The following is a 25,581-nucleotide window of genomic DNA, read 5'->3' on the forward strand; positions in this document are numbered from 1 at the left end:
TCGTTAGACTGAAAACCATAATAAGGACAATATTTCATGAAGATGAACCATTAAGCATGCTCCAGCGTTGACAGTTTTGTAAGGTTATACAATTACAAATTTAAGTAGAATTTTAAAGTACTTTTCCCCCATTCAACTCCTCATGAAATCAGCCTTGTAAAACAAGTTACCTTCTGGAAGCAAAAGGCAGATACAGCATGCCTGAACAGAAGGGAAAAAAAAAAAAAAGAAAGAAAAAAAAAAGACTGTGTCCATGCTACTTAAGCATTAAAATTATGTACTAGCTCCCAATTTTCTACCTGCTTTTTCTTTCAATATTGTGTTTGACTCAACAAAATTATAGTGTTAAGCTTTACATTTACTGCAGTTGATTTCTGTTGATTTCAGTGCCGTCGAGTTACGAACAAGTATTGATTTTACTCATTCTTATCAACAGAACTATACTTCATTAACTGTACTTCATGAACTGTTCACAATTAATTATTTAAACAAAGTATACCAGCGAATACCACACACCACAAGAAATAAGAAAGTATGGATATTCACAGACAACACGCTTCAGCTGGGCCTCAAAAGAACACTTGTCATGTGGCATAGTAGCAACTTCGTGCTCTAATATAGGCAATTAATTCATTAATCTACACAGAACTTTAATTTTTGGAAAGCAGTAGAGTCATCAGAGACGTGCCAGTATGTTGGTTCTGCATCACTAAAAGAAGAGCTACTAACAGTCTGAGCATTGCTTATGTAGTTACTTCATGTTATATCTTCTTAAAGCAACTGGTTTAGCACCTGTTCTTTAACAAGCATATAGCTATATTGGCTATTTAACTATATATAGTTAAATCAACAGCTGGAGACTCAATTAATCCCTTGGAGATTATTTATTTTCAGAAAATGACTGCAATACAGTTACAGGGTTAAGCATTAAGCATGTTTATTCCACTAGATTCAGGTCTCAAAAGTACTCAGGTCAAAAAAATGTCTTCCAAAATAAGAACAGTAGAAAAAAAACAATGAAACCATGTCATTAAATACGACACATACCCAAGAAGTTAATAAATCTGTCTTGTTCAGTAATTTTCCTCACATGCTGCTCTTCTTCCCCAAAAAATAACCTTAGAAAAACATTCCTAAGACCACAAGGCAGCAGAAAAGTGAGTCTCTTTTCCCTTAACCTAAAGTAATGCTAAACGCCAATCGAAATTTCTCTAATAATAGATGGAAAGCGCGAAGTTTCCTTCTGGTAAAAGAAGGGTTTGTTTTCATGTCTAGCATTTCACAATTTTTCTCCTCGTTAACAACACGTAATTGCAATTTATCACATCCTAGAAAACAGACTTTAGTCCTCTTTTTTTTTTTCCTCAGAATCAGAGCAAAAAGTTACATAGTACACACGGAGTGGGCAGAACAAGGCTGATCCTTCAAACAGAAGCTCCCAGGGTCTCTCTAAAATAGTTTTCAAGCTCTCCGTTAGAGCAGAACCAAATGCGTTATGAAGTACCACTGAAACATCTAGTGCTGAATGTGAAGTAGAATATTCTTCATTATCAGTAAGTATAAGGCCAGACAGTGTCAGATCTGAATATTTTTTCATGAAAAACTGTAAAAAGTTGCTACAACCACAAAATAACATTGATTACTTAATGAGAAGTTACTTGAGAACATATCTTCCAATTATTCAAAGGCTGGGCACAGAAACCTTTCATACTATTAACAAAATATTAAAATAGTTGGTTCCAAAAACCCCATTTGACAACATAGCAACTAAAATCAAAATCCATGTAATGTTAACTCTCTGTTAACACTACCTATACTCTCTTATATAAGTAGCTACTCCAGAACTCTATACATGTAGTTACTCTATAACTACTATAACATGATCTTTAAACAATGAAATTTAAAATACCATACAAATGTTTTCTCTAATTCAGAATCATACAAAAATCATGATCTATGGCCATCTGTGCTTGCCAGTTAAGAGCCAACTATAAAAATACAACAGTATGCAAAGTCAACAGTTGCCAGTATCTCCACACAGTGCTTGTCGATCAAATTACTGACAACCCGCAAGTTCATATGTAACACAGACACTTTCTTCTACTTCTTATCTTACACGTTTAAAAGTTTTGGTTGACATTTCACGCTTTTATAAAGATTGAACTTTTAAGATTATCATTAAACTATAAAACCAGAAAAGAGAAAGCCTCAAGGAGAAAAGTAATAATCCTCATGTTTCTAATAATACCATTCTAAATACAAATTACTTCCACCAGATTTAATTATTACCAGACTCGCTTACATTTATTTATGAAACAACTATAAGCAGAACACGATCATGCTTATGTTTTCAACTGCAGAAAAATCATCAGAAAAAACATTCACCAGTTTTATAGCATTCTGTACATTAATTTGAGTAGGTTCCTAATGAAATACTTGAAATCCATTTTTCCCACAGAGATACAGCTACATGGACACTACATCCCAAATTAAAAAGGTATTTTTCCCCACCCCCAGTCGATGAAGACAATTCTGCCAAATACAGACTTATATTGAAGAACATGGAAAGAGTGAAGCATTATTAGAAATTATCTTAATTGCTTGTCATCTCACTGCAGTACAGCCAAAAAATGCAGGATTTATATAATCTTTTTGTGGCACAGTCCAGATCAGCTCCTTAGGATGTAGTATAGACCTGAATTACTAAATATATGCTTATGTATTTGTATTTTCTTAAATTAGGTCTATGTTGTGTCTAATCTGGCACTGTAAAATCAAGTCTTTGAATGTGATTCTCCCAATGGAAAGTTGTTTGAAAAGAACAAATTGGTATCTAACTCCTTTTGCAGAGTTAAAATAGCATTCATAGGAAATGAATTAACATCTGAACATTTTCTGGAATAAATTAATACTAAACCATAATATTTGCTAAATATGCTTAAGTGAATCTAAAAGCTGGTTCACATCAGCAAATAGATACAGAGGAAAGCCCCCACACATACCATATGCTGCAATGAAAAAATTACATGGTGAGGAGCAGGAGAGAGACAAGATAGCTGTGTTGGCTTTTCTACCTACCTTGCAGTCTACCTATCCAAACCACCCACCTCCAGATTGGTTACAAACAGCCAGAAGTCAGTCACATCAAATGCCTTCCTCATGCCAAAGTAAACGATACCCACCATTCTCTCCTCATCTAATGAGCCACTTGCCTCATCATAGAGGACAGTTAATTTGCTCCTGATAAATTCCAATCATGTCCTTGCCCATTATGTGCCTGAACACAGGTTCCAGGAGGATCTGCTTCATAATTTTCCCAAAGACAACCAGGCTGTCCTTCCTATAGATTTCCAGATCCTCCTTCTTGCCCTTCTTGAAGATGGATCTGATGTTTGATTTATTTTTTCCCCTGCTTATTTGGATGTGCCTAATTACAATGACCTTTCAAAGATGAGCAAGGGAATAGCCTTGCAATGATAGCAGCAAGCTCCTGGAGAATGTTTGGATACATCCCACCCAGTCGCATAAATTTGCATATCAGATTTGCTCAAGCCATCCCCAGCTTGACTTTTTGCACCAGGGATAATGCTTTACCCCCTCCAATTCCGCCATTAGGCTCAAGGACCGGAGAAACCCAAAGACAGTCCTTATCATTAAAGAGACAAAGAAAGCTTTAAGTATTGCTTCTATGTCCTTTTGTACCAGATCGTTTGTCAAGATAATCTTGAATTCTAAGCCTCTTCACCCACTTCAGTTTAGTACTGTCTACATAAAACCATGCATTCTTTCCACTGCTAATAATGTAAATGCTGAGTGACACAGGCACCTGGAAGACCACCTACTTTGAGAGAAAGACATTAAAAAAAAAAAAAAGAAAAAAAGCTAAGATGCTTAGTACAACGTTTTATTCACTTGTAACCACAAAATTATGATTGTACCTAGATCAAGTTCTTAGTTTGTTTCTAAGACTGTGTGAAACAGTATCAAAAATCTTAAAATCACACTGATTTTCAGCAAGAAGTTCTGTCTGAATCAGCCCTAGTTACTTAAAGGCATTCTCATATTGAGAGTTGTGCAGATCTCCAAGGACCTTAATGTTGACAATTCATTAGACAAGTCTATTTCCTTTAAAAAGCAATCTTTGCCAGTCTTTTGAGACTCCCTACGGAGTATATGCAAAATCACACTGATGACTGTAGCCTTGGTTGTGGTGTATTATCAAGCATCAATGTAGCTTCCAGGGGGCCAGGGTTGGGGGTAATCAGATGCTTCACAAAAATCATGAATACTGATGAGACTCATCCAAGAAAAAACTTGACATGTCTAAAGAAAACTGTAGTCAGGCAAATACTGTTTCCTGTGGGATCCTAATCAACACTCTATTCCAGCTCACATAGTTTGTTCTTCCATAACACACTGCAAATAGCCAACTGCAAATTCAAATTCATTAACTTTAAAAAAACCCCCACCATTTCTAGAGTATAGGGCTTTAAAGATGCAGAGATATTGAGATGTGTAATGAAAAGCACAGAGAGAATCTGAAAGAAGTTTTGTCCAGCCTTCTCTATGCAGCTAATGCAAGAAAACTTTAATCACAGGATTTGCCATTTCTGTTTTGTGTTGATGCTGCAAGAAAGGGGCTGCAGCCCACTGCGTGTTTTTCCTGATCAGCAGGATTCCTACACTTCACAACAATGCACATTTTTCTTTCCTCCTGCACTGTAACATTTAGTCTATATACTAATTGATGAAGAAGTGTTTATTAGAAATTGGCTGAAAAGGGCTGAGGAGTTTATTTCTGGGTGTAAAAAAAAAGCATCAACTATAGATTTACTTTGAGTTTCTATATACTGCTTATATTACTGTGATTCATGTAAATTTAACTTTTTCCTCCTAAAGGAAAAAGAAAGGATTTATAATAGCAAAACGTTTACCCTGCTATAAACCCTGTTAACTGTATTTATGTAGGTGCATCTAGATTTGCTCCCCTCCACTTCACACTGTGGCTTTTTTAATAAAAATATAGCTATATCACAAATATCTAAAGATCCAAAATGGAGGGAAAAAAAAAACTTTCAAAAGGTAGAGACAACATATAAAGGAAAGGAATAAAGCATGGTAAGATCTAAATACTTTTACTTTTATCTAATTTCTCATTAACTAAGCAGTCAAAGAAAAAGGTACTGTTAGAATGAACAGACTATGTCTAAATAAGACTTTATTAATAACTAGCACAAATAATTTTTTTTCAGGTTGGCAAGTGCCATAGAATTGGTAAAAAAAAAATCTAAGAGGTTACATCCTTGGCAACAAACCAACCAAACTTTCAGACACAGATCATCAGTTTAAATCCTGTTCAAGATAAGCGAGAGCAATAGCCACTCCCTGTTAACAAATACAAGTGCTGTGATGACTTCCACCGAGTTGTCAAAGGCAATCTTTTCACAAACGTTACTGTTGAGATTTTCAAAGCAGTCTGGAGAATTTACATATGTTTTTAGGGGACTATATGAAGGCATTCTGCCCAGTCCTGTGTGCCAACTCTTGCGCAGAAACTGAATAAAACTTTAAATTTTCATTTTAAAAATTTTGTGGGTTTGATTTTTTTTAAATAAAATACATCAGAACAAGCCAAAACACAGTTGTGCTTCACTATTTTCCCACCTAGTTTATATTCTTTTTACATGAATTCATACCATGTGGCATGTCTGGCACAGAATGGACAGAGCCCTCAAACTCAGGAGGTTTGTGAGTGACAGCCCTGTGAGGAACAAAGACATAAGGAAAGAACCAACTGCATGAATTCCATGCTCACTGTACAAGACTTGACAGGTTTCTACTTTTTTTACATGCTGCTGAATCATGAGAGAACAGTGAGTTCACAGTTACCCTGATATTGCTCACAAAATTCCATATTTGTCTGTGGATTTTGTGTTTTAATGAAAAGAAAGCAAAATTGAATTCCTGGAATATATTCCAAATAATGAAGTAAATGTAAGAATCGTATCCCTCTTTGAGGAGTCTGGTACCAGGATTTTCACTCTTCCTTTAAACACAGCCAACTAGGCTAGCTAGCAGGACGTACTACTAAGCATACAAAGACAGAGCTTCACCATTGTTATGGAGCATTACCTGTAATAGTAAGACATTTCTCCTATATACCTTTTAATTGAAAATATATATTCTCAATGTATGGCACTAATGGTAAATCAGCTACTTCACTTTAACGATTAAATGGATTTAGGTACATTTAAATATTATCCCCTTGGTTTGTGGTTGGACACAGGAGGCTTCTTCACAGAGAAGAGCTCAAAAACAACTGAAAACATCAAAAACAAAACCAGGATTAATGGACAACCACTTCTGTTAAATCACAGTGTGCCAGTGAAGTCAGATTTTAGTGAGCTCTTAAGCGACTTATTCTGCTTATTCTCTGTCATACCTATCTTATCAATGTTTGCACAGGAACATACTCAGTCCCAGAGTCCTACCTACTCCACCTCTTAGACTCCACCAGTTTTCTTGGGTCTTCTGCTCAGGATCATAGTTTTAGCGATATGCTAGAGATATGGCATGACCGTAGAATCTTCATCAAATCTATGCTTTCCCCTGGGAATATCACAAAAATTGTATATATTCTTTTTAAAATTATTATCTCCAATTGTGGAGAGTCTTAAAATTTTGTCATGTTCTGATATTTAGAAGCATGGTCCATTAGACTACTGCTCCTTTGCTTTGGGTGATGCTACAATTTAGGGTTGTTACAACTGTGACTTGATCACTCCCCCACTTTCCTAAGCGTAGTGTTTGGTTTCCAGAGTCTCACATTCTTTGGCACAGCTGACAACTATTGAATTTGTTCTATCTGGAGGCTTGTTGGGGTTCCTTTTCAGAAGGGGGGGGGAAGCAAGAAAACCAGCTCCATACTTCCAAGAACCTAAATATTCTAAGAAATTTTAGTATTTTTATTTGTTCGCCTTTGTAGAAAATGCAGTTTTTAATATAAAATGTTGGCTTCTCAAGAAATCACGTAAAAATGCAGATTAAGATTTCTTTCAAGAAACAGGAACACCAGAACCATCAACACAATATGACATGCCAGCACTTTGCAGTCAACATACAAGCATCTCATCATCATAAATTTCAAGATCTATTTATGTTTCAGCATAGCAGTCAAAAGACTGCAATTATCAGATGCATTTCATTGAACTGTGGTACATTTAACAACATGTCTTTGAAAATTAAAGTGTCATGTTAGCTAGTACCAGTAACAAAAGGATTCTGAAACAAATACATAGCAGTATACACTGAAATCTCTACCTATGGGGCAGGTATTTCAGACAGAGCAGATTCCCAACAAGTGTGTTATTAGTATATAATCTTTATATTGCAATATAAGGTAGGACAACAAAGTTGGACATCAGCAGACTTTTTTCTTTTGTCCTCATTTTCATCAGATTTTTCCCTATTCCAATCAAACACTAAGATGCTACAGTCACCGTATATTATTCTTCGGTTAGTATCTCAGGACATCAACATTTAGAAGTGCCTACTTGTTTGGTTACTTCCTGTGTGAAAAAAACCACAGGATTTTCTGGTAACACCTATATATGTTCAATCTGCTTTCCTTGAGTATCAAACATATTTTACTGAAAGTACTTCAGAAAGAATTTGTGGTGGTGACCAAACTTATTTCAAATCAGTATAAACAAATTTGTGATACTGTTATAACTGAGGGAAACAAATGTCCCAGACACCTTTGTTTTGCTTTTTCAACACCCATACTAAAAAAAACAAGTAGTTGGAAAGCAGACCATAGAAATAAGGGAGAGACTAGTATTAAAACAAATGAAGTCTTGAATGTAGGCAGAGCACCTTTGCATTTCCTTTTCTGTAACTCCTCCTCTTTACACAAGGAATGAAAAGCAAGAACGCATTTTAAACTGTTTTTACAATGCAATTTCTTGCTTTCACAAGTGCTACTAACAATACTGTGTTGCCTCATTAATCTATTTTTGTGAAATTCATTGGGCATCTTAAAGATCAACTTTCTCTAATTTAGCTACAGAAGTGCAATTTGACTGCATTCTCAGAAGAAAGCAAGCGTTAGTTTAAGCTCATTCTGCCTTTCATTACTCTGGTAAGGTAGACAGCTACTTTAGAGCTTTGAACAAAAGGTATATTGACAAAAAAACTTATAACAAATAATCAAGCCCTGTATCAAAAGCAAGAACAGATCTCTGGAATGAAGGAAATGGAGATAAAAAACAGGCAATAGAAGAAAAAAAATGGAGAACACAAATAGGAAGAGTTCTAGTAGTGCCAACTGAAAAGAGCACTGCAACCCCAGATTTCAATTCAACTACTATTTTTTTTCTTAAGGACTCAATAAAATCCAGAAGAAACCTGAACACAATGAGAAAAGGAAAAAAGAACACAGAGAAAACTGTAAAGAGCAGGCAGTTCTATTATCCTCAAGAGAACAATCAAGTTCAAATAAAAACCTCAACATTTAAGCTAGTCATCCCCATTTTTCTGCGATTAGAAAGAGAATGCCTTGAAAACAATTTCACAGATTACCTGTCCATTTGATCTCTCCTCTGAGTTTATGTGCCACATCAGCAGCAATCATATTGATTTCTATAGATATATTTAAATTTCAAACGTATAGAAAACTTTTCTATAATAAAATGCAGATATCTACTGTTTTGAACAAAAATAAAAGCATACACAGTGAGGTGAACACCTCACTTGTTTCTCTTTAACCTCTACTCAATTTCTGCCCTATCTGCTTTTACTCAAAGTTTTAAAGCCACGTGTTTTCTCTCCAAGGTAACATTCAGTCCTTGTATCTGTGATTTCCTCTGCAAGACAAACACCAGTTCTTAAGCTTACTCATGTTCATAACCAAAATACACACAGGCAAATCCATGTGCCTCCTACTGTTTGCATTTAGAACTGACAGAGATGCAACAGAGAGAGAGTACATTGAAGCCTGTAAGAGCCAAAACCCCAAAAAGTTTAGAGGGACCTCAGAAAAGAAACAGCTTAGCAGTACAAAAAAGGAATGCCTAGGAATTAGGTACAACTTTGTGAGGATCTTCATGTGCAAGAAAAGGAGCTCCCTAAAACTGTTCTTCATCATAGCTTTTTTTTTTTCCACATAGTTTCACTGCAGTCTCCTGCTTTCTTACAAACAGAAATTAGGCAGTTTCTGTTCACATCTGCTGAGCCAAAGCTCAGCCACACCTTTCCAGGAGAATCTTGAGAGTTAGCCCACACTCCCCTTCAGTTGCTTCCTCTCTTGTCCATTAATGCTCAGACAGCATCTTCAGATATAGCCCAGCATCATTCTCATTCTGTGAACTCAACCCATAAAGCTGCTCTCCTCCACAGAGTGACAACCATGACTAAGGCTTTATGATGAAATTAGCAGTCGGTGATATGGCAAATTCAACTTCTTATTTTAAGAGAAAACAGAGTAAGAAAATGCAGACTGAAAAGGAAATTCTCACTTCCAGGATTCTGGAATTTAATTATTTTTGTTCAAGTTATTTGAGGCAGACAGGATAAACAAAATGAACAGTCTACACCTGAAAGCAATAGAAGATGTGCTAGTAGGCCAGTACTTCAATGAAATGTAAGGTTTAAGTGAATGTAATGTGTCTTCTGTGATGAAAAATTCTTAATAACCACTGAAATACTACTTTTTTTTTTTCCTTCCTGAGGTAAATTACAGGGAATTTAAAAAGACTGTGTTTTACAAACACAATCCGCATGTTAAATTCTTCCGGGGTTTTAAATTAGTGTTTTAATCACTGTGGCACATAACTATAACATGCTTTGCTTAAGTCTTATTCCAAAAAACCTGATCAACAGCTTTCTTTGAGAAATCCAAAATCTCTAAGTCTGAAGAGGTCAGATGTAAGGAAGTAAAAACTTTTTCTCCCCTCAAAGGAAGATGCAAGAATGCAAAGAGCAAACATTCTCAGACTCTTAGACAATGCTATTTTAATAATACATAATTTTCATCTTCAGCCACCAGAAACATTTTCATGCACGACCAGAAGACAAAATATGCAATTATTCCTTTTTACTATGCAATTTGTGAAGATAACTTGTCAAATCAGTTATTCAACCTGTAACACGTGTCCACTGAGTGCCATTAGAACTTCCCAAACCGGCGCCACTGTTCCATCTGCTCAGCAATTCCCTGGTATGCCAGGGATCAAAAGCAGTAACACTTTTTATTCTGTACTCAAGCATTTAACTAAACCAGTTCACTAATTTCTTAAAGTTCTTCAACAATTATATGATTTCTTCAAATACCGCAACAAGAATGTACTACAAGCATACACAGAACCTTTGAAAATCAGGACATTAAATTTTGTACTTTTAACATTAGACCTCAAATGCCAGACCAACCCAAGAGAATTTACAAATTAAGTTAGTGTCTTTCCCTCATTCAGTGTTCACACACCAAAAAAAGCACACAGCTAAGGAGAGTGCCCTTTCCTCAACACAAATATAAACTGGATCAATACACATATTTAAATACGTTGTAAATAAAATTTCAGTACTGTAAAATGAACTATTTTGTAAGAGTTGCTACTGCCATTTTTGTATCTCTTAATTTTACCAGTTATAATAGCTGTGCATTTCATGTGTGTGTATAAATTAAATCAAAGTATTTTTTTAAATGTTAAGTTTTACCAAAATACACTCAGGCATTTTCTCACACGGAAATCTGAGCCCCTGATGTTCTTATTCTGAAGCTAGCAAAATACTGTGTATAGTTTTGAAAGTTCATCAAAACACTGCAACCTCCTGATAAGACAAGCCAGCTGCTAAATAAATACATTAAATTAAAATACCCAACTACCATACCCAACTACCACAACTAAAATATGATATAATGTTAGATGAGATTTCCAAGCAAACTGATGCACACAGGCAAGCACGCATAGCAGATGTGCCCATCAATACTGCACCAACATCTTTAACCACCATCCTCTGCAGTCTTTTGTTAGACCAGATATACCTATGCTATATCTCAGGCCATCAACAATATTCTGGAATCTCTTAAGCAAGGCACAAAACATACAGAATCACTGAATGGTGAGGGCTGGTAAGGACCTTAAGATCATTTAGTTCCAACCCCCTTGCCATGGAGAGCAATACCTTTCACTAAACCAGGTTGCTCAAAGCCCCGTCCAGCCTGGCCTTGAACACTGCCAGGGATGGAGCATTTACCACTCCTTCAGACAGCCTGTTCCAGTGCCTCACCACTCACAGTAAATAATGTCTTCCTTTTATCTAAACTAAATCTCCCCTGTTTAAATTTTTGAAGTTCACTGTGTTTTGGGGCACTGATCAACTTAAAAATAAGCATCTACATTTCCACTGCTGGCACACATCTTCCTTCCACTTCCATCACAGTCAACCACATCTCCCTTAACTAACCTTTCTGACAAACACTTTTCTTGCTCCACCGTAATGAGATCAGGATCCAAGATGAAGAAATTGCTTGTCTGGGGAGGAGAGTTCTATAAAGGCACAGAGAGACCATTACAATGGGCAAGACAGATGCTTATAGAAGCTGGGTTAATATCTAGCACATCTACCTTGTGACAAAGGAAAATAAATTATTATAGGTCTGGAAAAAGGAGCATGTAATTTACATGGTTGAACTTTGTGCCTCTCTTGACTTCGTGGGTTTGAAACCAACAGAACAGCAACATATGGCGCAACTGCTTCATAACAGACTTGGCATAGTCTCCAAAAGTCAGCAGGTACACATGAATGTTGGTGAGCCTCTATAAGGAGCTTTTCATTTCATTTTTCAAATGATGCTCGGGTGAAAGCTGTATGTTTGCAGTGAGACCCATTCTGCCAGGCTTGAGTATACTTAGCACCTTTCAGTTGACAGATTCACAATGCAGCTTTTCATTCCCAGTAACAGTAAAGGAGGACTCAAAAGAAATTTCCATTGCAGAAAAATCCATTTGTAATAAACTTCTCTGTAAAAAAATCTATGTAGGGAGACAGCGTCTTAATAAGACATCAAGAAGAATTTCCATTGCAGATAAATTCTCAGAAACCCAAATTCCACAGCTTGCTTAGTCAACTTTATGATCAGAAAACAACCAAAGGATTGCTTTACAGAAAGTTCATATTGCTTAAAACTCCCACACTGAGATTTGGTAGTAGTTAGCTATCTACTTTTTGATTAAAGAAAACTCAACAAACCAACCCAAGCAAGAACCTAAGTGCCAATTTTGAATAATAACTCCACTGTTAGCAACGTACCAGCCACCTCCATGGCACCTACTACACTCATTTACCAGTCTCCCAATTAGCTACTTTCATCCTGCAGTTTATGTTGTATCTTATTTATATTTAAAATGTATAATTTCAGGTGGATGATCAAGGTATCTGCAATATAGCAATATCTGTGCATTTAGCACAGTAAGAACATGGACTTTAATACACTTTCCCAGCTATTTTATTTAAACAACACTCAGTGGTTAGGTTCAAAATTTTTTTGGACGCCTGTTACTGTGGTTTGCAGAAAATACTCATTTGGAGCCAACCAGTTTTAGGAGACATAGTGATTATGCTACTGTGAATGTGTCTGTATCCTTGAAAAAGAAAAGCAGCTGTAAGAGCAACTCCCGCTTCTATTCTCTGCTAACAGAGTTTCTTCTTTCCTGTCTGTGACCTAGTCTCCACAGTACAACACATTTAATTACATCACTCATGTGAAAAAAGGGGCAAACAGTCTACAGAACACTGATGACAAATCTGAAAAACTGACAGTTTCTACAGTCCCTTCCCATGTAAAGTACATAGAGCTTTAAAGAGTTATTATGACTTAAATCACAAGGGATGTTTAAAAGCATAGAATATGAAAGCCTTCAGGGAAATACTTACTTACAAGAACATCATTAAATTTTCGTCAGAAATGACTACTAGAAGGCTGAGAGTTACAACAGTGCTCTTAAAATGCAAAAGAAGTTAGTAAAGTGTGTAGCCATCTTTTCTCTAAGTAAAAAGGGTGCCACTGAATTCCTGCTAGAGTACTGGCTTTTCATAGAATCACAGAATAGTTAGGGTTGGAAAGCACCATAAAATCATCTAGTTCCAATCCCACCCTAGACCATGTCGCCCAAGGCTCTGACCAGCCTGGCCTTGAACACTCCCAGGGATGGAGCATTTACCACTTCTTTGGGCAACCTGTTTCAGTGCCTCTCTTTCAGTAACTGTTATTTTCTGTGTTACTTCCATGCCTACATGGACAAAAACATATAAACTCACTCGATAAATTCTTCTCTGTGGTTTATCATACTGGCAAATTTACTTCAACCATTTTCTTTGGGAATTACTAATTATTTGCAAAAGAATTAGCCAACCCGGGTGTGACAGACTATACTAACACCAGTTCCTGATCCGTCCCAGTGCCTTTTAATAGTGCAGTATATAATAGTGCTGCATAACGCTGTGTAAACACCATTCTGGCTCTAAGCATTTCAGAACAGGTTTTCCTATGTGAACATGCAGCTCTGTCTAGGAGAGTTTCCCAAGGTATGTTTTGAGCACTTTTTCAAAGGAAAAGGAAACACTAAGTTACAAAGTTTTTGTCTAATACAGCAAAATACCTGTTCAATATTTCTCAGCCACACTACACTACCATTTCCACAGACCACATAAACAAGGCAATTATGATGTTTTGTAGTTTCTTCTTTAGCTTGTCTTCTTGTTGCCTGTACTATCAGCTCCAGATGAGTTACATGTTTATCTTCAGCATGAATGACTGATGGACCAACCTTCTAATCATTTAGACTGCTGGAAGGAACCAGACTATACCTCATGTCAAAACATAATTTTACCTCATTTTCCTACAAATGCCCCTAATTAACTCATTGACTACACCGAAGCTTTCTTTGAAGTAGAGGTCCTCCTACAAGTACGGGAACTCCAGTCTGTTGCCCAGAAGGTAAAGTGCTTTGTAGCCAGTGTGCACTGAGCCATACTTAAGAAGTAAAGTTATAAACTCCCCTATTAACGGTGGGGGAAGCCCGCCGGGTACTGGCTGAGCCGCCCCATCGCCCCTGAGGTGGCGGTGGAGTCCTGCGGGTGATCCACGTTGCTATCCAGCATTTTCAGACAACAGGCAAACACACTTCACCACATCTATAATCCTGTGTCTCCTAAGGCTCTCTCCCGGTATTAGTACCACACTGAGAACAGCTGTCGGTTTTATCAATTTCCTTAAAGATTTACAGGGAGTTTCCCAGGCTTAAGAGGCAAAAGGTAATCCGTGCACCGGGCGTGAAGCAGTAGGGAGGTTAGCTCTCCTCCTCCTCGGCTCTTTCTCCAGCAGGCACCACCAGCGGAGCGGGCCCTGCCCAGGCTGCCACCGCCGGGCCCTGCGACGGGCACCTGTAGCATGCACACTGGTGGCCCGCTGTCACCGGCTCCCGCACCCCTGCCGCTAAACGTCGCTCGCCCCAAGGCCGGCGGGGGGAGCGCAGGGAGGATGGCACTCACTGCCTCTTCCGCCCGCGGCTTTGTTCGCAGCGCAGCCCCGCGCCGAGCCCCCGCCGCAGCCATACGCCGCCGCCCGGCCCTGCTGGCTGTAGCTGGCTGGCTGACCGTCCTCCCCAGCCTCTCCGCAGCCGCGCCGCCGCCCTCTCGTACCTTGGCTTTCCCAGCCTCCAGCTTCTTCAGCCTCTCCTCGTCCTCCATAGCGCCTGTGCGGGAGAGCAGAGTGTTACCGGCGACGGCAGGCGGGGCCCACCCCGCCTCCTCCCCTCAGCCGGGGCGCACACTCTCGCTGCGCTGTCCCGTCCCGCCTCACAGCGACGACAGCTGCCGTGGCGCGGCCATCGGCGCCGCCATCTTCATCCCACGTAACACGCGGCCGGGGAAAGTGACGTTACCGCTGCCTGCCCCTCCTTCTGTTCACAGTCCCGGCCGCTCCGAGCGCCGCCGGTGTCCCCGGTCAGAAAGAAACGCCTTCTTCACGCCCCCCCCAGAGCCACGGGCTTGCACCCCGTCCGGCCCACCGGGGGCACGCACCTGCGGCGGGACAGGACTGCCGCGGCGGAGGGGGTACCGGTAGGCACACCCCTCTCCACAGCGCTGCTCGCTCCTGCAAACAGAGGGGCGGGGGGCTTTCTTTTCACACAAAGGAACTGCATTATCGAGACGCCTGTAATTTGCTGTCGTTCTGATGCAAAGGGCTGATCAGGCAGTACTTGAGTTGTTTTAGAGCGCAGCCTTCTGCTGCCTCGCAAATCCAGCCTTGCTGGCTACAAGGCTAATTCTGACAGTTTTGGTTTGCGAAGTGTTTTCTTGCTCCTGCGTGGGGCTCACTAAATTGCAAGCTTCCTACAGCGTGGGTCTAAAGCTTGGAAGTAAAAGCACAAGCTTTCTGTGCGTGGGTCGCAGGCTATGTAAGGATGACAACAAAGGATGTGTAGCCCTCTCCCCCCTCCCCTTTAAATTACTTAATATGCACCCATCGTGCCAGAAATAGGTGTGTTAAAATCACAGTGGGGAATACGGCACGTGGCAATTAAATGCTAAAACAACTTCTATACTTCAGCATTCGGTACAAAGCAGTATCTTGGGTTTACTTAATATTGTCTGCTACATGTGTGCCTTGCAAGGCTAATAGCTATTTGTATTCCATGTTATATTGTGCTTTTTCTTTCAGCGGCCCCTGAAGTCGGTTCCTTTTGTGATGGTGTGATAGATGGCACAGGCTTACACATTCTTGGAAAGCCTTTTTTCTTTTTCTTTTTTTTTTTTGTTAATGAACAGCTGCATGCAAACAGAATCCTCATTCTGCATTTGGAATCATTTGGCTTCATTATATGCAAAATCTAAAATCTTTCTGAATCAACTTTCAACCAACTGAATCATCTCAGCTGTGCTGATCCTTTGAATGCAGTTCATTTAGTATACATTCTTTGCTTGCTTGAATTTTCCAGCAAAGACCGCACACACCCAAAACAGAATAAATGCCAAAAGAAAACATTATTTGCACAGTATTACTGACCAGGGCCAAGATGGAAAATATTAGGGCTTCTAGCAGCAGAATTCCATAGCCATATTACTGTCAAAGTAAACTAAACCTACAATCTGGATTTTTTAAGGATTTTCCACTTCTAAAACACACTGCATTTCATGGAAAAGTCTGAAATAATTTGCTGATCAGTACACACAGTGTGCATTCTTGTATTTAGAAAACCGTGTCCTCAGCCTTTAGTTTAAAAATAAATAAATACCATTGTCAAAAGAAGAAAACATCATCAATGGTAGGGAATGAGAACTGTCTGTATATACTTTGTTCCAAACATCTGTTTCAGTTAAAGTTCTCTCAGTCTTTGCTATTTCAGTAGAGGAAAAGCATGTATAGAGAAAAGCAGCAAATTAAAATGAAATTAAGAATTAATTAAAGAGGAAATGTTTTTATAGAAATCCAAATTTATTTGAGTTCATTCCTTAAAAAGTTCATTCCTCAACTCAGTAAAAGAAAGTACATCACACAAATCCTGTCCAAATGGAAGTTTTCCCCAGCAATTACAAAGGCCTAGAGGCCCCTGAGGGAAAAATAAATTGCCTTTTATGTGTCAGTGACATTCCTCTTGGCTGATGGAGGCCACTATCAGAGAACCAGCTGTTAGGTGTCAGTAAAATTTCATACATGCATGACACTATGACACTAATTTCTTAATCAGTAAATTTTCCATTTAAAAGATAATTACAGACTTCCCAAATCCCATAATTAAATGGGTTCTTGAGTTAATGATAAGAATCAGTGGGCCTAATTTACCTCTCACAGACTTATATCCATGTAATTCTAATGGATTTTAGTTGAACACCTGATTCATGACAACGAACATCATGAAAATCAGAGTGACAAACTATAATAGAGCACTGTGGAAATTACTACCGGATAAAATATCCCAGGGAATAATATTTCCATATTCTCTCAATGTTAGAAAAATAGGACTTTTTCTCCTAGGAGTCAAAAAAAAAAAAAAAATCCATACAGTATGATTTCCTACTTAAGCTATATAAATTCCCATTTTATAATTTCTGCAGGCTGAGCTGAGTGGAATTCACAACTTGGTTAGTTAAGTAAACTTTCTTAATGCTCAGAATTGGCCAATAACATTCACTTGCCTAAGAATGTGAGATAGTGTACAAGAGTCAGGCTAACAGCTGCTTTAAAAATTAACTTTCTAACACTCATTGAATTCAAATAAGCTAAACATAGAATCATAGAATCGTTAGGGTTGGAAAGGACCTTAAGATCATCTAGTTCCAAACCCCCTGCCATGGGCAGGGACACCTTACGCCCCACCTATCACCCAAGGCCTCGTCCAACCTGGCCTTGAACACTGCCAGGGATGGAGCATTCACAGCCTCCCTGGCCAACTCATTCCAGTGCCTCACCACCCTCACAGGAAAGAATTTCCTTCTTATATCCAACCTAAACATCCCCTGTTTAAGTTTTAACCCGTTACTCCTTGTCCTGTCACTACAGTCTCTAATGAAGAGTCCCTCTCCAGCATCCCTATAGGCCCCCTTCAGATCCTGGAAGGCTGCTATGAGGTCTTCATGAAGCCTTCTCTTCTCCAGGCTGAACAGCCCCAACTTTCTCAGCCTATCTTCATGCAGGAGGTGCTCCAGTCCCCTGATCATCCTCGTGGCCCTTCTCTGGACTTGTTCCAACAGTTCCATGTCCTTTTTATGTTGAGGACACCAGAACTGCACACAATACTCCAAGTGAGGTCTCACAAGAGCAGAGTAGAGGGGCAGGATCACCTCCTTCAACCTGCTGGTCACGCTGCTTTTGATGCAGCCCAGGATACGGTTGGCTTTCTGGGCTGGGAGCGCACACTGCCAGCTCATGTTCATTTTCTCATCAACCAACACCCCCAAGTCCTTCTCCGCAGGGCTGCTCTGAATCTCTTCTCTGCCCAACCTGTAGCTGTGCCTGGGATTGCTGCGACCCAGGTGTAGGACCTTGCACTTGTCATGGTTAAACCTCATGAGGTTGGCATCAGCCCACCTCACAAGAATGTCAAGGTCCCTCTGGATGGCATTCCTTCCCTCCAGCGTATCAACCGAACCACACAGCTTGGTGTCATTGGCAAACTTGCTGAGGGCGCACTCAATCCCACTGTCCATTTCAGCGACAAAGATGTTGAACAAGACCGGTTCCAACACCAATCCCTGAGGGACGCCACTCGTTACTCCAGCCGGACACTGAGCCATTGACCACAACTCTTTGCATGTGGCCATCCAGCCAGTTCTTTATCCACCGAGTGGTCCATCCATCAAAATGATGTCACTCCAAGACAAGGATGGTGTGTGGGACAGTGTCGAAAGCTTTGCACAAGTCCAGGTAGATGACATCAACTGCTCTACCCCTGTCCATCAGTTCCACAGCCCCATCATAGAAGGCCACCAGATTGGCCAGGCAGGATTTCCCCTTAGTGAAGCCATGCTGGCTGTCACCAAGCACCTTGTTGATTTTCATGTGCCTTAGCATGCCTTCCAGGAGAATCTGCTCCAGGATTTTGTCAGGCACAGAGGTGAGACTGACTGCTCTGTAATTCCCCAGGTCATCCGTTCTCCCCTTCTTGAAAATGGGGGTTATATTTCCCTTTTTCCAGTCATTGGGAACTTCACCTGACTGCCGTCATTTCTCAAATATGATGGCCAGCAGCTTCGCAACTTCATTCACCAGCTCCTTCAGGACCCATGGATGGATCTCATCAGGACCCATGGACTTGTGCACGTTCAGATTTTTAAGATGGTCTCAAACCAGTTCCTCTCCTACAGTGGGCGCAAGGTCTTCATTCTCACAGTCCCTGCATCTGCCTTCCAAGACTTGGGTGGTGTGGTCAAAGCCTTTGCCAGTGAAGACTGAGGCAAAGAAGTAATTCAGAACCTCAGCCTTCTCCAAATCCTGTGTATCCAGTTCTCCCGAGAGCTTCCTGAGGGGGCCTACATTCTCCCTAGTCTGTTTTTTATTTGCTATGTACCTGTAGAATCCCTTCCTGTTATCTTTAATACCTCTAGCTAAATTTAATTCTAACTGAGCCTTAGCTTTCCTAACCTGGTCCCTAGCTTCTCAGACAACATCCCTGTACTCTTCCCATGGCACCTGTCCTTGCTTCCACTTATTGTAAGCCTCTTTTTTCAATTGAATTTTCCTCAGGAGCTCCTTATCCATCCAAGGAGGTCTCCTGGCCCTCCTGCTGCACTTCCTTCTGGTTGGGATGCAACACTCCTGAGCTTACAGCAGGTGATCCTCGAATATCAACCAACAGTCTTGGGCCCCCCTGCCCTCTAGGGCTGTATCCCATGGAACCTTCCAAAGCAGGTTCCTGAAGAGGCCAAAGTCTGCACTTTTGAAGTCCAGGGCAGTGAGCTTGGTGCACACTCTTCTCACTGTCCTGAGGATCTCAAATTCGACCATCTCATGATCGCTGCATCCAAGGCTGCCCTGGAGCGTCACATTTCCAACGAGCCCTTCCCTGTTGGTGAGCACAAGGTCAAGCATGGCACCTCTCCTTGTCGGCTCCTGTATTACTTGCAGAAGGAAGTTGTCTTCTACACAATCGAGGAACCTCCTGGATTGCTTGTGCCAGGCCGTACCGTCCTTCCAACAAATGTTAGGGTGGTTGAAGTCACACATGGGAACAAGGGCCTGCGAGCATGAGGCTTTTCCCATCTGTCTATGGACTGCTTCATCTGCAGTTTCTCCTTGATCAGGCAGTCTGTAACAGATCCCCACAGTAATGTCTCCCATAGCTATATTCCCTTTAACCCTGACCCACGAACTCTGTGGACTGCTCACCTGTGCCCAGACAGAGTTCCATACTCTCCAGCCTATCCCTAATATAAAGGGCAACTCCCCCTCCCCGCCTGCCAGGCCTGTCTTTTCTAAAGAGCCTGTAACCTTCCATTCCAACACTCCAGTCGTAGGAGCCATCCCACCATGTTTCTGTGATGCCTATTATATCATACCCCCGTAGATGTGCACACATCTCTAATTCTTCTTGCTATAGGCATTTGTATAGAGGCATCTGAGCCAAGCTCCAAATGAAGCCAGCTCATTGGCTGGAGCGGCTGGAATAGCTCTACATTGCTCCGAGCATTTATTATAGGTTCTGGCAACTGACTGGGTGTGTTGGAATGGAATAATGCCCCCCTCCCCCAACACATCTAGTTTAAAGCCTCCTTGACCAGTCTGGCAAGCCTCCTACCAAAACTGCTCTTTCCCTGACCAGCTCCACCAGCCCCCACTAGACCTGGCCTACAAGCTTGGATCCCGTGTTCAAGACACCCAAACCCCTGACCGTGACATCACCCTTTTAACCATTTATTAAACTGGCCAATACTTATAGCTTTTTTTAGGTCCTCCCCTGCACCCTGGAGAATTGATGAAAAGACCACCTGAGCTCCAGAGCCCCTAACCACCTCCCCCAGGGCTCTGTAGTCCTTCTTTATGTTCCCCAGGCTACTACTATCTATATCCCTAGCACCCACATGTATCACCAGGAGTGGGTAATAGTCCATGGGACTTACTAGAGCAGGCAGCCTCTCTGCCACATCCCTGATCTGTGCCCCCGGTAGGCAACACAGCTCCCTTGATACAGTGCCTGGACAGCAGACAAGTGCTTCTGTCCCTTTCAGCATAGAGTTCCCTACTACTACGACCCGCCGCTTTTTCCTAGCAGCACCAGTAGAGATCTTCTTTAGCAGTGCATCAGCCGGCTGCTTCTGGCTCGAGTGCACTTCCTCATTAGCCCCCTTGCAGGACAGCAAAGCGGTTCTGCGTGGGGACAGGGGACTTAGGGGGAAGTCCCTTGCTTTTGGTTGTCCTTCTTTTTTTTTTTTTTTGGTCACTAATTTCGAGCTTCCCAGGTTAACGGCCTCCTTCTTTCCTTCATGAGGTAGAGGTGAAGCTCGAGGCCCCTGCACAGTTTGGGCCAGGAGCAAGCATTCCTGCTTCCTCTCAGCTTCCCTGACATCTCGCAGCCTATTAACAGCATCCCGCAGCTCAGCCCCTGCTGCAGGAGCACCTCCACCAGGGAGCACCGAGTGCAGCCCTGCCCGTTGTGCACCCTCCCCTCACCAGACCGGTGCAGGCACTCTCTACACCCCGAGCTCTGCACTGCAGCCTCCCCTCTCACCGGCTCTGTCTTTGTGCCTGTGCTGGCCACCGCCGGGGCAGCCAGAGCAGAGCTCCCAGACCAGGCCCTGATCATACGACGCATGCTCACCATCCCGCTCGCCTGCCCGCGCAAACTGCCTCGCCGCGCTCCCTGGGGCAGGTTTTTACCCACTCAGGGCTGGTGCCGCTGCTTCAGGCTCCGCCCCCTGTGAGTCAGCTGCTCGCTCTCGTCAGCTGAGCTGCCGGCTCGTGGGCAGGTCCTGTCCAGGACTTGAGGCTCCCTCGGTGGCTCTCGCCGCTCTGAGTTGAGGCTCCTGGACGCTGATCTCCCCCCGCTCCGGTGTTCAAGGCGTCCTCTCTCGAGCTACTCACCTCAGCAATTGACCGAATATGGGTAAACTGCTTTCAATAGTAGCATATGTGAAGTGAACCAGATTAACAAGGTAAAGAGTATAGATTGGACGTTCTCCAAATTAGGGATGACTGGTGTTTTGGCTTATTTTTATACACCAATGTATTGATTATTGGAAATGTTCATACAAAACTGCACTGAACCAGCTTTGAATATCAGACCTAGTTTTTAGTTGTGTTTGTCTGCAAATAAGAACAAAGTCCTCTTCACCTACAGCATTTTCTCTAACAATGAAACTCTAGCTTCTTCCTACAGCTTCTGTTTCCTTTCTTCACTATTCACTGGAGATATGCCTGGTGACTCTAGCTGTGGCACTTTAGTAGACTGCAAAGCCAAAAGATGGGTCCTAAAGATCATGTGTGATAAAGTCACAAAGTTCTATTTATAAAATCCAAATTCTGACCTAGTCCACTGAAGTGAGGTGTCAGAACATAATGTGCTGCTGGTAAATTTCATGTATAAGATGCAAAAATTCCAAAATATCACAGGCCTAAACTGATGATACAACCTCTTCCAACAGCTAAGGAGCTCAGATATTGTGTGTTCTCAGATGTCATAACTATCCGCAATGCCACTTAAATAGTGAGAATGTCCAACAATAATGTATGTCCTTCAACAAAAAAATATGTATAAGAATGGAAGACACCTACGTGAACCATGAAACATTCCCTGAAACAGCTTGTAAAAACCAAATATTACCTGACAAATTTACCTCTGCCTTTACCCCAGTGCTGTGCCAGCTCTGTCCTTGCCTTCTGCCCTGCAGCTGCACTGAGCATCGCTTTGTGCTGCAGTTTCCCCGAGTGCTGCTTTGTTGGCGTGGTTGCAGCAGGCAGGTGGTTTAGGTAAAATGTGTAAAGTTCATCGTTTCAGGGACCCTTTGTAGGTACTGCTGAGGGAAGATTACCAAATCAAATTAATTTGCTGTTAGCAAGTGCAAATCAACTCAAATTTCAGGTAGAACCTGGCCTATTGTGTTTACATGGTCTGACGACATGTTATAAAAACATTTTTTAAGACTCCAGTCCCTTTCACCTCAGGGATTTTTGAGGTATGTTGTTTATGTCAGGATTACCTTGAACTATGTTTTAGAAACGGACAAACGTTCTCTTCTTCAAAGCAAAGCACAACAAATGCCATTACAGAATAAACAGTAAGGTTTGGTAGTTAAGTAGGTGAGCTAGAGATATAAGGAAAATGTGATTTAAAGAGCTTGCTGTGGTTTTGTTGTTTTGTTGTCTTTTAAGAATGAGTGGAAAAGCATGGTTTTATGGAAAAAAATATTAATAGGGCAACTGATGAATATATGTGCAATCAAGGTCCCATGTAACACCTAACATTTCTATGCTCTTGTATGCTTTTTAAATAAAAAAAGGAGCAAAACCTATGAAACTTTGGTTAAGCATGCGCACTGAAGATGAAAATAGAATGTCCCAAGGGGAAACAGTTAACCAAAAATTGTAATTTTTAACCTATACCTGCAGCTATCAAGTTAGACAAATTTATATAAACCATTGCTAGCAGTGTCCCACCAAACATCTGCTTTCTGTCGCTAGTCAGCATGCATTTTTTTTCCTAAACTGAAATAGGTTTTATTGAGTTTTGTTATAACAGGTGACAGAAGAAATCAGACACTAAAATATTCCACACAAATACGTGATCCAGGCATTCACTTACACATGAATAAATGTGGGCTTACTAACATGCTTCAGTCACACACAGTCAAGTCCAGCACACAAAAGTGTATTTCTTATTTCCAAACCGAAAAATCTATCTTCTGCTCAAAAGACAGTAAGATAACTCAAAAGAAAGTTGTAAAGCATAGTCCTCTGGTGATAGTACAATAGCACATACCTCCTGGAGATGTGTGTCTTTGCTTTCTGAATCCCAGAGTTGTATAGCTTACAATTTGTCATGTATCTTTTTTTAGGCATACTTGAATCTATTCCTCATCATTTAATTAATTAAGACAAATATTGTGGTGCTTGTTTGTTGCTTTGATGTAAATACTGTGGCTAGGAAGAGGCAAGACTCTTCAGCCAAGTTTTGTGAGATGAATAATTTATTCTTTAAGCATAATATATTGAGAAGGGTAATTTAAGTAAGCTTGCAACTAATACAACTAATTAATTGACCCAGAAGCATCAAATTGGCATTTGATATTTGAGGTAAGCACAAAAAAATTAATTCATACCATAAATCAGATATATTTATACCATAAATCTGATAAATTTGTGTCAGATATATAGAGAGCTATTATAGTACACATTTCTTTGTAATTGGTCAAATTGTCCAAGTTTACATAAAGGCTCAGTGTATGATTCTCTTCTGCCTACTGCATATGAAGGTATAAAAGTTAGTTATTTTCTTGCTATTCTGGTCAAGTGTTATTCATGAAACTCCATTTAGAACGTGGAAGAATTTACAGCACAGTGTTTCAGCAGAATACCAGTTTATCAGTTATGAATATGTTTCTTTTTAAATTTATCCAGACTGTTGACCTGGCAGATTAGCATTCCCCATATCTTTTTATTTTAGAAATTCCAGAATTTCCAGTGGTATCTGAGATGGTATTCCAGTGGTACCTGAGACTTCCATCCCTGGGAAGGTTATGGAGCAAATCCTCCTGGGGGCTATCACAGGTCAAATGAAGAGTGTAATTGGGAAAAGCCAGCACGGATTCAGTAGGGGCAAATTGTACTTGATAAACCTGATCACCTTCTATGACAAAGTGACCTGCTCACTTGGTATGGGGAGAGTGATTTACATTGTCCGTACGGTTTCCCACATCTCCTCCTCAAGAAACTGATACATATAGTATAAGTGGATAAGTGGTCTGTGCTGTGAGTGAGGATCTGGCTTACCAGCTGCCCTCAGGAGCTGGTGGTGAGAAGGCAGCTCCTTTTCAAAGCGGCAGTCTGTCACTAGTGGATTGATATTGGCTTCAGTGCTGTTTAATACTCTGTAAATGATCTGGAAGATGTGATCAAGTGTACCCTAACCAAGTCTTCCAGCAGTACCAAACTGCGTCGGGAGGTGGACACTTTGGAAGGGAGAGTCACTCTGCGGGATGGAAGAGTGTGCTAGCAAGAGCCTCACAAAGTTCAACCAGGAAAAGCGATGGCTGGCCTGTGATCCTGGCTCACGCTCCCTTATGTGACTGCAGCTTTTGCTGTCACCAAACCTGAACATGCTTTAAACAAATTGGTTTCTACCTGCTGCTATCAACCTTGTCGTTTAATAACTAAGGTAAGTCGAAGGGGTTTGTAGCCCACCGCTTACTTCTGTAAATCGAGATCTTACTGTAAAAGGCTACCTAGGAAGCCCGCATTTCCATGCCGGGGACACCAATTTTCAGTTAACAGCTGGGACCAAAATTCAGGGATATTTTATCTTATGCTGCCATCTCCTGGCAAATGGCTCAATTACAAATAAAGTGGTAAGTAAAAGAGCTCTGCAAGGCGGCAGTACTGAAAGTGAAGCTGGCTTGACGTTAATAGCGGTTTCTGCTCTCCCTCCAGGGGCAGCGGCCTGAAGGGAAGGGCAGGTTTCCCCTGCCGGCTTCTCGCACCGGTGGGCTCGGGCAGCTGTATTGTAGTTTGAATGTAGAGGCTGTATAGAGCAAGGTGAAAACAGCCTCGTGGTTTCTGGTCAGTGGCTTGTAGTCGGTGAGGTGAAAATACGTTGTCGGTGGGATTTGACAAAGGCTGGTGTAAAGGCGTGGGATGTTTCTGCAGGACAGTTTAACCTAGCAAAGAGGTTACGAATGGGACCTGTCTGCTCTGCTGGCACAAGTTAAAAGTAGAAATGACACAATCTGCTGTTGCCTGTGTAAGAAAGGATGGCAGTGAGCCCAGGTGCCTTCCCACTGCCTGCCTGAAGCCGCAGCCCTTTGGAAGGTTTTACAAACTTTCCCTTCCCTAATGATTGTATCAATCGGTCTTTACAGTGTGATTGATGGAAT

General features: G+C 41.1%; 1 protein-coding gene across 10 annotated transcripts in view; it reads right to left on the minus strand.

Annotated features, from left to right (window-relative positions):
* Positions 1–14,901, minus strand: part of AKAP9 (A-kinase anchoring protein 9) — a 110,026-nt gene extending 95,125 nt beyond the window's left edge. For 8 of the 10 annotated variants that reach the window (XM_057432766.1, XM_057432763.1, XM_057432761.1 and 5 more), the window contains exons 1-2: positions 14,832–14,901; positions 14,701–14,753 (exon numbers count right to left, since the gene is read on the minus strand). In XM_057432766.1, the coding sequence (XP_057288749.1) occupies positions 14,701–14,748 (48 nt within the window). In that variant the 5' untranslated portion in view covers positions 14,749–14,753; positions 14,832–14,901. Of the gene's footprint in view, positions 1–14,700 lie in introns of all 10 variants that reach the window. The other 2 variants (XM_057432760.1, XM_057432757.1) reach the window with 2 other exon arrangements.
* Positions 14,902–25,581: the final 10,680 nt, after the last annotated feature.

Source organism: Pezoporus wallicus, unplaced genomic scaffold, assembly GCF_028554395.1.
Source record: "Pezoporus wallicus isolate ANWC-B61680 ecotype Strahan unplaced genomic scaffold, APGP_CSIRO_Pwel_v1 scaffold_2584, whole genome shotgun sequence".
NCBI classification, from domain to species: domain Eukaryota; kingdom Metazoa; phylum Chordata; class Aves; order Psittaciformes; family Psittacidae; genus Pezoporus; species Pezoporus wallicus.